A 13137-nucleotide genomic window follows, 5' to 3' on the forward strand; every position below is an offset into this window, starting at 1 on the left:
GGGCATGTCGGGAGGGCGCGCCCCCACCGGGCGGACAGTAGAGATGCGGAAGCCCCCACCTCGGGAAGCCTAGAGAGGAGGCGAGGACCTCAGGTTTGCCGAGCGAGCGGCTGTGAGGCGACTGCGCAGCTGCAGGAGCAGCTGGTGGGGCAACGTGAGGAGGCGCTGGTGAACTTCGCTAGTCCTTCAGGTTTGCGAGGTGAGGTCAGTGTTGGCCGGCCGCTCCGGACGATTTAGGTTCTGAAGCCCTAGGCGAGGTGCAGCTTATGGCCTGAAGGATTAGGAGGATCGGGGGCATCTGTGCACCTGAGCCTGGACCGGGGCAGGGGCTAAGGAGGCGCCGTTCCCCTTAGGCTGGCTCTTCCCGAAGTCTCCCTTTTATCGTTCAGCCTCATTCTCCAGGAAAGGAATCTGTTCTCGTCCTCGAACCCCCGAGGTCTAGTTGAATTCCTAAAAAGGCAGGATTTCCTGATGCCCCCACGAAGCCCACCAACTCTCCAGGGATTCGAGGAGCCGGGCGAACAGGCCAGCTAAGTTTCGGAGGCGGGCGAGCAGAAAAAGGAGTGTTTAGCCCCCACGACGTAGTAGGGAGCTTTCTGATCGCCTTGCCACCCTGATTTCCCTCTCTTTCTTCCATAGCGTAGGAGATAGAGGCAGCCCATTCTCACCATGGGGCACACTCGCCCAGTGTAGACAGAGGTTCTAATAGTTCAGTTAGGGGGAAGAATCTAGGATTAGACGGTCTTCCTCAGGTTTGAGACTTCCCACTAGTATTTAAGCGGTTCAGCGCCCAGGAGGTCTAAACCGACTCTGGGTGATCTGCCAGGAGTGGCTGTCGTCTAAGATTCTGGGAGGAAGCAGAGCCTGTAGCTGCTGCTGGTGGTGGTGCTGGAGCAGTTCCTGATCCTCCTACCTGAGAAGACTAGGACCACGTTGTCAGAGCAACACTCTGAGAGTGGTGGGAAGGAAATCAGGTGTTTTAAGTGGAAGTGCTTAAGATTCAGAAGCGTAGATGCATTGTCTTTTGGTACCCAACTTGAACCATTGCCATCCCATGTGTCATCCATTGAGCCTTTCAACAAACAATATGCTTGCCTGTTTCACAGTGTTATCTGTTTCTCTCCAATGGATTTTTATCTTGTGTTTCTGAGGTGTTTTTTTTTTTCTTAAATTCTTCGCACTCTGTTCTGTTTCTTATGAAAGAAATTTTTAATTCTTCTTGTGTCCCCAAATCAGATACTGCCTTTCCCATAATATGCTGATTAGGGGATTTGAAAAGGGAGCTCTTGGGGTCACTGTTTTGGGGTTTTGATGAAGGTTCCACAGAATGGCTATATTTAAATGTTTAAATTATGCATCTGATAGCTGTGTTTTCTTTGTAAATTGGAATACTATACTGAGAAGAAATCTGAGTCTTCATATAGACCAAGCAGGAAGAGGTGCTCTTATCGGTTATTGATGTTTCCCATGAGTGTTTTAGTGCAAGTGTCTATATGTCTATATGTCTGCCTGTGTATATAAGTATATCTTCTTAATGTCTTTGTTTTCAATGCTGCCATACTCCTGAAATGAACATCCTTCTTTACTGAAAATGTTGTGGCTCCTGAATTGACAGCTTTATTCATTTGGAATTCATATGGCATTTCAGGGGATGCCAAGTGGCCAATCTTGAGAAAGAAGAACAAAGTAGGAGAACACGCACTTCCCAATTTCAAACATTATTACAAAGCTACAGTAATTAAAGTGTAGTACTGCCATGAGAATAGACATACACATCAATGGGAATCAAATTGAGAGTACAGCAACAATGCCGTATGTCTACAAGCAATTGGTTTTCAGCAACGGTGCCAAAACCGTTATATGTAGGGAAAATTAGCCTTTCAACAAGTGGTACCGATGCAATTGGACATCCACATGCAAAAGAATGAAATTGGACCTTTATATCATTCCACGCACAAAAGTTCATTCAAACTCAAAGACCTAACGTAAAGCTAAAACTATAAACCTCTTGGAAAAATGGGTGTATTCTTCACAGTCATGGATTATGCAATGATTTCATAACTGTAACACCAAAATCATAAGCAGTGAAATAAAAAAATTAGCAAATTCAGTTTCATCAAAGTGTAAAACTTTTGTGCACTGGAGGACACCGTTAATGAACTGAAAGACAATCCACTGAACAGGAGAAAAAATTTGGACTCATACCTCAGATAAGGATCTAGTATCCAGAATGCATGAAGAACTCAACAACAAAAATACCAACAGCCCAATTTAAAAATGGGCAAAGGATTTGAGTAGACGTTTCTCCAGAGAGGCTATACAGATAGTCAATAAGTACATGAGAAGATGCCTAATGTCATCAGTCATTAGGGAAATGCAAATCAAAGCCACAATGAAATATCACTTCACCCACTAGCATGGCTAGAATTTAAAAGTCAAACTGGAAAAATGTGGGTAATGTGGGTACGTTGGAACCCATTTGTACACTGCTCCTGGGAATGTAAAGGAGTAATTAGTACAAATGCTGTGGGGAAAAAAGGTGTGGCACTTGCCCAAAAAGTTAAAGTGTTACCGTATGTGCTCCAGAAATTTCACTCCTAGGTATCCACCCAAGAGAAATGAAAACCTGTGTTCACACAAAATCTGGTGTTCACAGCACCATTTTTCATAATAGCCCCAAAGTGGAAATAATGCAAATGTCCAACTGAAAAATGAATCCATACAATGTGGAAGAGCAATACAAGGAATATTCATTCATAAAAGGAGGAAAGTACTGACACGCCACAACAGGGATGAACCTCAAAAACATCATGCCCAGTGACAGAGCCAGTCACCAAAGACCACGTATTGTATGATTCCATTTGGATGAAAAGCCCAGCCTCGGAAAATCTATTGAGACAGAAAATAGATTCATGGTTGCTTTTCTTTGGGGGTATAGGGGATTAGGGGTAATAGCTAAGTATTGTTAGGGTTTCTTTTTGAGTTGATTAAATGTTCTATAAGTGTTCATGCTGGAGTTCCCGTCGTGGCTCAGTGGTTAACGAACCCAACTAGGAACCATGAAGTTGTGGGTTCGATCCCTGGCCGTGCTCAGTGGGTTAAGGATCTGGCATTGCCGTGAGCTGTGGTGTAGGTTGCAGAAGTGGCTTGGATCCTGCAGGGAGCCGAGAAAATGCAGGGACTCAAAAAAAGGAACTTGCCTGATAGCAGAAAAACCTGAAGGCAGGTTCTTAACCAAGAAAGGGAGCCCACCCAACGGTACAAGCCGAAGGTGGGCTTCTGGTCAGGAAAAAAGCTCACCTGAACGGTGCATGCTGAAGGTGGGCCTCTGGTCAGGATGAAAGCCTGCCTACACGGTACAAGCCAAGGGCAGGCCTCAGATACACAGCTCTCACTTTGATGTTGATGGGGAAGAATTGGGGCTTTCCTGGGAAAACAATTTCCATGTTTGCACTGGAGAACATGGATTGTTTCTCGGGTGACCTAATCTTTCCTGTTGTTTTATTTGTTATTCAGTTTTTCTCAGTCTTTCCTGATTATTTACTTATTATTCTTATTTCACACTCTTATTGTTCTGTGGTGATTTGTGACTTAACCAAATTACAACAATAGTATAATAAAAATTTCATCCTGAAGGACTTTTCCCCTATTTGAATCCAACTTAGTTAAAACATAGTGTTTATCTATTAACTAGTTATATAGTAACTTTAGAGTTAGGATTTTAATGAGGTCCATAGAAGTTAGCCATATCTTATCCAAAAAACCTAGCTGTGAGTTTTGTCTTTGATTTTAAAAGCTTTTTAGTGATCGCTAGTTTAATTAAGTTGGTTTATATTTACTTACACTGTCTCCCTGCCATAACGCTTTGAAGATAAGCACCAGTCTACAAACAAAGTTTGTAAATGCTAAATTCTTGTGTTTTATGGCCTCTTCAAAGTACTCACTAAGTTCAGTTAACAGAGATTTTAAAACAGGATGCATAGCTGCTATACCATGTAATAGTTAACCAATGTACTTTTAACACTGTGATGTAATCTGTAGTGAAAAACTGTCTATATAATCAACCACTGTTGCCAATAAAGTTTGAGCAGTCCAGTGCCCTGAAAGAAGGGACAGGCTGTCTCCGATACAAAAGCCGACGTCCATCCATCTTCTTTGGGAAGAAACCTAGGCTCGCTGGCCTCCAGCAGGATCCCGTGTTGCTATGGCTCTGGCGTAGGCCGGTGGCTACAGCTTCGATGGGACCCCTAGCCTGGGAACCTTCATATGCTGCGGGAGTGGCCCTAGAAAAGGTAAAAAGACAAAAATAAATAAATAAAATAAAATAAAATTGTTCATGCTAACGGATACAAACTCTGTGACTATACTAAAAGCCATCGGATTGTATACTTTAAGTAGGTGAATTATATGCTGTGTAAACTATATCTCAATAAAGCTATTTAAAAAGCAACGCCATCAAGGAGGAACTCAGAATGATGCCATTTGCTTTTTTTCTGTCCTTGGTCACTTGGCTGGGTCTTGGCTGTGACAGATAGGAGATTCTTTAAGAAACTCTGGGTAGCAGAAAGAAAAAATGATTTTTTTACCTGTTTTTCTTGGAGAACCAAATAGCTTTCCTTGGAAATGGGCCTTCGTCATTCACTTGGGATTCAGAGGAGAAACCAAAACTAGGCAATGCTCTTTGTTGAGCATTTAAGCGGGCAAGGAAGAACTGGGAAGAGAGGTGTTTCCGTGGAAAGGTGGAAGGCGAGGATGCTCTTTGAGAGAAATGACTGAGGGACTCCAGAAAAGAGAAGCCTCTGCTGAATCACACTGTGATATGACTGTCCCTTACGGTTGCCCCTGAATCAGCAGTAGGACTCTGCTGTCTTTTCTGTGTGGTATTGAGGAGTATGAATTTTAAAAGTAGGGACTTGTTCCCCCTCCCCAACATGAATTGCTTCTGTGCTGGAAACAGTGGAGCCACTGCCATGCCCAAAGCAAAAAATGAGGACTGAGCAAAAATCAGAACTGTCAGTGGTCCAGGGGTCGTAAGCCTCTAAGTGCACAGTAATCGCCCTAAAGAGTGGAGCTGGGTGTTAGAATACATTGACTCTCTATATACAAGGACACTGGGTTCCATATGCCTGGAAGGCCAGAGTTTCTGAAAATAACATACGCTGTGGGGCTGAGCGCATTCCTAGGTTACAGAACTTGGAAGGTGGTGGTGGGGAGCAGAAAATGTGAACAACAGGAGAAATAAGTGGAGTCATTCAGACAGGAAGGAAGACTGTCCTCAGCAATAGGAATGTCACCAACAGTGGTCGGTGTTTCCTGCGCAAGACCGTGAGAGGTACAGTTTTACAGAGGCTTGCTGGCTGACACTGGAACCAAGACCATGAAAACTGCGATGCTGACACCAGGGGATGCTGGTGAGAAGGCACAAGCAGGAGCTCTCCAAGAAAAAGCTTCAGACAGCATGGCCTCCCCCATGGCTCCTAGATATGCTTCAACAGCCTCTAAGTTGCCGTGGAGATAAATTCCCACCCACTGGACCCTGGGAAGAAGATCCAGTCATTGAGTTTCCTTCAGAGGTGAGCCAGGTGGCTTTGTAACTCTGCAAAATAGAGAATCAAGCCGAAGCTGAGACTTTCTAAGTGGGAAGAGACCAAAATGGAAGGGCTAGAGGTACAACCGACGGAGCATTCTGGTCCTGGTTCCTTGGAAGGAACCTTCAAGTTGACGGGGATAGCAGCGGGGAGATGGGTTGGGAGCAGTGGTCAGAACACATCTGCCTGGAACCTGGTTTTCTACTTTGTACCTCGCGGGCCCTGAACTTCCCCGAGAGCGAGGGACCTGCCGTGGGAGGGGATGTGGGCTAATTCGTCAGGGGCAGGTAGAAGGAGGCACATCAGCGCCCCTTGCACCTGCTTCTCGAGGCTGTTCTTTGGTCCCCACTGCCGGGGAGGTACCAGTTGGTTCCTTGTGCCTTTTGGAGCTCCCTGAAGTTGGGGAGTAGTTAGAAGAGGGAGACCTGTGCTTCCAGGCCTTCCACAATCTCCCCAGGCCCAGGAGCACCAGCTCCCAAAGAGTAAACAGAAGACAGAGCCCGGTGGTCCCAAACATGGTCCTTAGGAAGATGGTCTTCTCAGAGGGGCGAGGCAGCGTACAGCTGATACTGCCGAGGCACGGCTCCCGCCGGCAGGTGACAGAGCTGGGCATCCTGAACCCGTACAGATGGTACTGCCCCCCCAAGGCCGCCCCCTCCAGGGCCAGCCGCACCCCCAGCTGTGCCAGGTAGGCCCAGAGCAGCCAGGGGCTTGCAGCCCCCAAGGCATCTCCCCTCTCCCCCGCTTGGCAGGTCAGGGTCTCCTCTTCCTTCTTCCCCTTTTCTGATTCTTCCCAGCGCCAGATCACGTGATACAGAAGGAGCCCCATGTAGAGGGCGCTGGGCACAGCCACCAGGGTGACCTGGAAGGCCCAGAAGCGCAGCGGGGAGAGAGGGTGGAAGGCATCATAGCAGGCAGCCTTGCAGCCCTGCTGCTGGGTGTGACACACGAATTCGCTCTGCTCGTCGCCATAGACCCCAGGCCCAGCGGCGGCCAGCAGCACCAGGCGGAATGCCAGGAGCACAGGCAGCAGGAGGCGCCCGACAGGGGTGGAGTACCGGCTCTCCTCCACCACCAGCCGCCTCAGGAACCTGCCACACATCCTGCTGTGAGCAGAGGGCAGTGGTGAGGGTGGGCGAGCCGCCGTTGTCCTTTAGCAGCTCCGGGGCACCTCCTCACTCCTGATCCAAGGATGGGTAAGGCAGGCTTCCTTCCTCCTCTCCTAGGACCTGGTGGATCAAACACCAAGAATTTGTGCCTTTTTATAGTTAATGGAATCATCTATGTAAAATATTCATAGGACGTGGCCGTGGCCGTCTTACCTGTCCCCGCTCCTGCACTGCGGGAGTGGAGAGGAACTCCAGGCATTTGGGTGGTGTTGGGGGCATTCAGGGTCGGTCTTTGTCTGTCTCTTTCCCTCCCTCCCAAAGGCTAAATAATCAGAGACCAGAGTGCCCCCAAAACTGTTGCTCCTCCCGGTGATGGCTGCCCAGTCTGGTGCTACGGTCATTGTCACCTGAAGGAAATCAGTGCTGACCTTGGCAGGGATGTGTGTTCCTTGGTCTGCCTGCTCTTCTCCGGCTCCAGGCCCTCAGGCGCTCACAGGTGTGTCGGTCTGGCCTCTGCTTCCATCGCAGAGGTGAGACCGAGATGAGGTTGGGTTGGGGGGCCAGATGGGGATCCAGTGAGCAGAGTGAGTGTCAAGGCTTCTTCAGTCTTATGTTCTTTAGACCTAACCAGCTTAGGAAAGGAGAATGCCTGGGAGAAAATCCTGCAGGATCTACCCTATGTCATGTAACGGGGTGCGGGCCAAAGCCAGAGCTGAGTGGCTAGAAATACAAAATTGGACTCTTGCTTTGTCACTGCGCCCTGGGCAGTGTCCTCCCTTGTGTCCCCATGGTCAAGGACAGGCTTCAGAAATTCTTCACCCCTCTGGACAAAGTGCCAACATGCTACAAGCCCAGTTACCATCTCCATCCCTGTGCTCAGCAGCCCTCCCCAGTGCCCAGCTGCTCTTTCCGGCCCTCCCTCCACAGCCCAGGCTGCTTCCCCTCACTCTCAGAAGACCAGGCAAACCTCTCACTCCAGAGAAAATAGATTCTTCCATATAAAACCCTGCGTCTACTTCTTCTCTTCTCTTCTTAGTCACTTCCTACTCTACAGCTTAGGGAAAGAAGCATCTTTCCCCTTCTCCAAGGCCACGCTCTCTTTCAAATCTGTGTCTTGGGTTGCTCTTTCCAGCTTCTTCAGGCATTTGACCCCCAAATTACCTTGCCTGTCATTCAGACCCTTCTTGTTTCCTCTCTGACCTTGAACTTGCTTAGGTTTCTTCCTGTTAAGTCGAATAATAATAACTTGAATTTCTAAGGTAACATGACAGCTCATTTATCTTGTATCAGTTTCCCAATTTTAATACCTGAGAGATGCACAAAACAATTTAAAATGGGTATTAGTGTTTGATTTCTCTTGTGGTGCAGCAGGTTTAGGATCTGGCCTTGTCACTGCAGCGGCTTGGGTCACTGCTATTGTGCAGTTTCTAGCCCTGGCCCAGGAACTTTCACAGCACACAAACACAGCCAAAAAAAAAAAAAAGGCCATGTGCCAAAACTTAGGCAAAAGTGTCACTTTCATGCAATTGAAAGGGATGGATTTAGATGCTTCCAAGGGACAGTTCTAAGGGCCTCAGTTAACCAGAGAATTATGTCACCACTGTCCCCTAACAGTGAAAAACCATATTTTGAGGCACTAAGAATCAGAGTCTGAACCTCTGCCTGCCCCTCAGTCCCTGTGTTTCCTCTTCATCATAGACTGTGAAAACTCTAAAGTATATCAGGCTGCTGGAAATTTTATTCTCTAAAATTGGGTTAAAATGTTTAGAAGAAATATATTTCCATCCTCTAGAAATATGCAAACTTGGTCCCATGATTAAAGATGACAGATTGAAAATAAAGATTTACCCCTTCTCATCCTCAAGACGCCTCAGAAATGAGAGTAAGTGAATCTTTAAGTGTGTACACCCATTACAAATAGAACAGGAGGCGGATCACCATTTTGATCTTTGAAAGCAATAGGCCAGATTCTGGAGGAAATTAAGTCAGGGCACTAGAAGGCATATTGGGTAATTCTTCCAGAATCCAAAGGAAGAAGATGAATAATTGATAATAATAAAAAGTAAGTAGATAAGGGACAAAATCTGTTTCCTAGTTTGGAAAATCAAGACAATAAAACAAAATCACTAGTTTACTTTTGGGATGAGTTAAGTGCCTGGGAAAGAAGTGGTTTCTCGGTAAATGTTTCCGTTTTGCTTGGTGAGAGATTGAGCTCCACAGAGGACCAAAAGAAAGGTCAAGTTTCAAGGCTAGTCCTGGGTTTCTCAGCCTGGGCGCTACTGACGTTTAGGGCTGGATCGTTTAGGGCTGGATCATTTTGGTTTGAGGGAAGGAGAGATGCTGTTGTGGGCGCCGAGATGTTTAGCCGCATGTCTGGCCTCCACCCACTAGATGGCAGTAGCACACTGCGCCCCTCCCACAACTCTCTCCAGACATGGCTCAGAGTCCACGGGTGTTCACCCCTGGTTGAGGGGGTTGAGGGGGTTAGGGTAGCCCTTGACCGTCCCCGCTCCACTCTTGGCTTCAGTTACCAGCTCTGTAAAGCAAGAAGTCTGTACCAGAGCATCTGGAAAGGGATTCTGTAGGGCGTGATAACCAGCCCATTTCCAGGCTGGTTGTAGATCCTACTCTGAGGACACCTGCAGTCCCCTTCCAGCCTCATAAGTTTTTGTTTTTGTTTTTGTTTTTTTTTTTTTGTCGTTGTTGTTCTTTCTTGGGCCGCTCCCGCGGCATATGGAGGTTCCCAGGCCAGGGGTTGAATCGGAGCTGTAGCCACCGGCCTACGCCAGAGCCACAGCAACGCTGGATCCGAGCCGCGTCTGCAACCTACACCACAGCTCACGGCAACGCCGGATCGTTTAACCCACTGAGCAAGGGCAGGGACCGAACCCGTAACCTCATGGTTCCTAGTCGGATTCGTTAACCACTGCGCCACGACGGGAACTCCCCAGCCTCATAAGTTTAAAGGGTCCCTGTGCTGCGGGGGCAGGGGCTGGTGGGAGGCGTCTCTGCGGGTTTCTGCCCTGGCTTTCCTGCGAGTCACCAAACTAAAGGCTAATTCGGTAAATTCTCAAGTCTTGCTCTCAGCCTCATCTCATTTCAAAGCGAAGGCCCAGCACGCCGTAGAAACGTTGCCAGGGCGACCCCAGCAGACCTGGATTTTAACTCAGAGCAGCCTTGTCAAATTCTGAGGGTTTGGAGTTTGAGGGTTTTCCAGAGGCCCGCTCCCTTGAGTCTTCTCTCTCGGGCCCACCCCAGACCCGTAGCCAGACACGCAGTTGTCTGAGGGGTGCTCAGAACCAAGCTGAGGTCTCCAGAGCTCACGGCAGAGGTTCAGGGGTTTGGAAGGGAGCCAGCGGAAAAAGCAAGACAAGAGGGCTCGCCTGAGAACCCCTGCGGTCGGAGCTCCCCTCCGTGTCCTTTGCCCCTCAGCTGTTATCACAAAACAGCGCTTATTCCACACACATTGCAGGACCTCGAGGGCACAGACGATAAATACCGCCTTCCTCTCCCAAGTCAGCCAGGGTTTCCTATAATCCAGAGCCTAAGCACGGCTGGCCCTCCTCCCTCATCTCCTGCTTCCCTGGGACACCGTGGTGGCTCCCATCTGCCCCAGCTGTCCCCAAGCCACCCATTGTAGTCTCTGAGACCCGCATCCTCCTCCCACAAATGCATCTGCAGCTTTGCCCACAGGGGGCCAAAGACCCCAAGCCAAACTTCAAGACCAAGGGAGCAGAGGGCTCAGCGTCGTTGGGGAAGCTCAAGGGACAAGGCTCTGACTCTAGGAGTAGAGAAATAGTTTGCAAATCAACTTGTTTGGGAGGGAGTTGGCAGGATCTGCACCCTGTCAAGATTTTAGAAGCAATACCCGACAAGCTCAAGAGTTGGGAGAAAAGAGTTTCTGCTGTGGCCCGACGGGATTGGGATCAGCAGCCACTCTGCAACACCAGGACTCCAAGTTCAATCCCAGGCCCAGATGTCACCTTGCCCCAGCCACAGTGTAGGTCCCAACTGCAGCTCAGATCTGATATCTGGCCTAGGATCTCCGTATGCTGAAAGCCTAGAGTTCGAGGGGATTTTCAAATATGGAAACAATTTTTTTTAACTCTATCATTATATTAAGAATTTTTCTAAGCATCTCTTGTTCTCTGGGAGAAAATTTTCAGGATCCCATTGGTGGCAGAATCCAGCCCAGAGAGTTAAGGTGTGAGGGAAGGATATCCACTGAGGACAGAGCTGGACCCAACTCCCTGCCCCCATCGCAACCCCCCTGGCCTGGAAACCATTCTAGACCTTTCACTCAAAGTGTGGTCCATGGTGCAGCCACCCTGGCATCACCAAGTGTGCAGAGCCCAGGTCCCAGGCTTAGCAAATGAGGTCTGAATTTTAATAGTAACCCCAGGGCATGGGTGTGTGCTTTAGAGCTGCAGGTGCCAGTCCAGAGCCTTGGGCAGCCCCACCACCGCTACCCCAGGGCCCGAGCCAGCCCGGCTTTCCTCGGCAGAAGCACTCACCTGGCAGAGCAGAAGCACCAACAACAGGGGAAAGAAGCCGAGAGGAGAGTCCTCAGGCTGGAGCCTGCAGGGTCCCAGCTCTCCCCCAGGCCTGCCTCCCACTCCTTCCCCCTCCCCTTTTCATTCCTGGCAGCCTCAGTGCCAGAGAAGAGAACTGCAGCCAGAGGGGCAGGCAGCCTTGAGGCTGAAGAATGGGCTCTGGAGAATAGCCCTGTTGTGGAGGGTGAGGGGTTTGTCTTCTGAGTGCACTTTCAGATCCTCTGTTTCCAGTGGCGAGGCTTGCAGGCAAGAGTACATAGAATTCCCTCAGGCTGGAGTTCCCAGTGTGGCTCAGCGCTAATGAACTCAACCCGTATGCGTGAGGATGAGGACGTAGATTCAATCCCTGGCTTTACTCAGTGGGTTAGGATCCGGCATTGCATTGCCGTGAACTGTGGTATAGGTCTCAGACCTGGCTTGGATCCAGTCTTATTGTGGCTGTGGCGTAGGCCAGCAGCCGCAGCTCGAATTCACCCTCCAGCCTGGGAGCTTCCATATGCCACGGGTGCAACCCTAAAAAGACAAAAGAAAAGAAGTATCAAGGATCTGCCCTCGGCACAACGGGCCTCTGCTCCCTGCTCCCTCAGCCATGCAGGGAACCCAGCCCCTCCCCACCAGGCCCAGTGAGAACCATCCACCCCCCACCCCCCAGAGAAGCCTTAGAGAGTGGGAGGGGCTGAGCTGGACCAGCAGGGGTTGGGAGGGTGGGAGAGTAACTCACCAGCAAGGGCTGAGGGTCTGTTGACTCTTGACTGCAACAACCCCCTTCCCCTGCCAATGTTATAACTTCAAGGAGGAGATGGGGTGCGAGCCTCAGTACCAGATACTGCCCCCCAGGATATCCGGGTGCCATTATTGTCTCGCATTTAATATTGTTGTGGAGAAGAACAAGTCCAGATTGGCAGTCTTCCCCTTTCAAGTGATTTGATCTTTTTTTTTTCTCTTTTTTTTTTTTTTTTTTTTTTCCTTTTTAAGATTGAAGGGGTAGGCGTCAAATCAGTCTGAGCTGCAGCTGCAGGGCTGCGCCACAGCCACAGCAACACTGGATCCAGATCTGTGCTGCATCTCTGACCTATGCTGCAGGTGGCGGCAGCACAGATCTTTAACCTCCTGAGCGAGGCCAGGGCTTAAACCTGCATCCTCAGAGACACCATGTGGTCCTTAACCCAGTGAGCCACAAGGGGAACTCCAGTCATTTGATTTTCTTTTTACCTTTGAAGCCTATTCACTCTTCTGGGGGACACTCTTCCGCAAGATGTAAAATAACCTCGCACGGGCACTCTGGGCATGTGCACATCTGGTCCACGGGAAATGCTGATGTACCCTTAGCGCCAGCTAGCTGGGGGCAGACAGGCCGTTTCCAGCGCAGCCACACCTCCTGTTCACCTGCGGGATGTCCTGTCTCCTGCCTTTTTGAGTCAGGAGTCAGCACGCCGGAGCCCCTCTCAGTAGGCATGAGATGCAGGAGGCAGCCCCCTCCTCACCCCTTCCCTTGGGGAGAACTACCAGCATATCTCTCTACAGCGTATCTTCTCTCCAGAGTTAATCCTCTGTCCCTCTAATGTCCAACACCTCTGCCCTTTCCTACACCTTAGGTGTGGGTGTGGAGTTGCAGAGCGACATAACTGGTATTTATTTGGTTTTTCCTTTGAAAGATTGCATCTCAGACTAATGAATCACTTCAAGGTTCTTTCATGTTGTAACATCTATCAGAACTTTATTCCTTTTTAAGGTTGGCTGATATTCCATTGTGTGCATATAGGTGCCACGTTTTGTGTGTCCATTCATCCGTTGATGGACAGTTGGGTGGTTTCCACCTCTTGGCCATTGTGAGTAATGCCACCATGAACACAGGCATGCTAAATTTTCTTCTTGAAATACAACCTT

The 13137-nt window shown here is 49.1% G+C and overlaps 1 protein-coding gene and 1 long non-coding RNA gene across 4 annotated transcripts; one reads left to right on the top strand and one right to left on the bottom strand.

The window, feature by feature from the left end:
* Positions 1–58: 58 nt before the first annotated feature.
* LOC110259868 (uncharacterized) lies at positions 59–4467 on the top strand. Of its 3 annotated transcripts, none has more exon segments than NR_201451.1 (2): positions 59–204; positions 1616–4467. It is a non-coding gene; the product is annotated as an uncharacterized LOC110259868 (long non-coding RNA).
* GJC3 (gap junction protein gamma 3) lies at positions 1595–11265 on the bottom strand. Its single transcript, XM_005674550.4, has 2 exons — positions 11212–11265; positions 1595–6817 (listed from the first exon to the last, which is right to left on the bottom strand). Exon 2 carries the CDS (start codon positions 6688–6690, stop codon positions 5866–5868), a length of 825 nt encoding a protein of 274 aa, XP_005674607.2. The 5' UTR covers positions 6691–6817; positions 11212–11265; the 3' UTR covers positions 1595–5865.
* Positions 11266–13137: the final 1872 nt, after the last annotated feature.

This window comes from Sus scrofa, chromosome 3 (assembly GCF_054392235.1).
Source record: "Sus scrofa isolate SSC_HxYL_T2T_F1_AM1 chromosome 3, Sscrofa_HxYL_maternal_Yorkshire_Landrace_v2.0, whole genome shotgun sequence".
Taxonomy (NCBI): Eukaryota; Metazoa; Chordata; class Mammalia; order Artiodactyla; family Suidae; genus Sus; species Sus scrofa.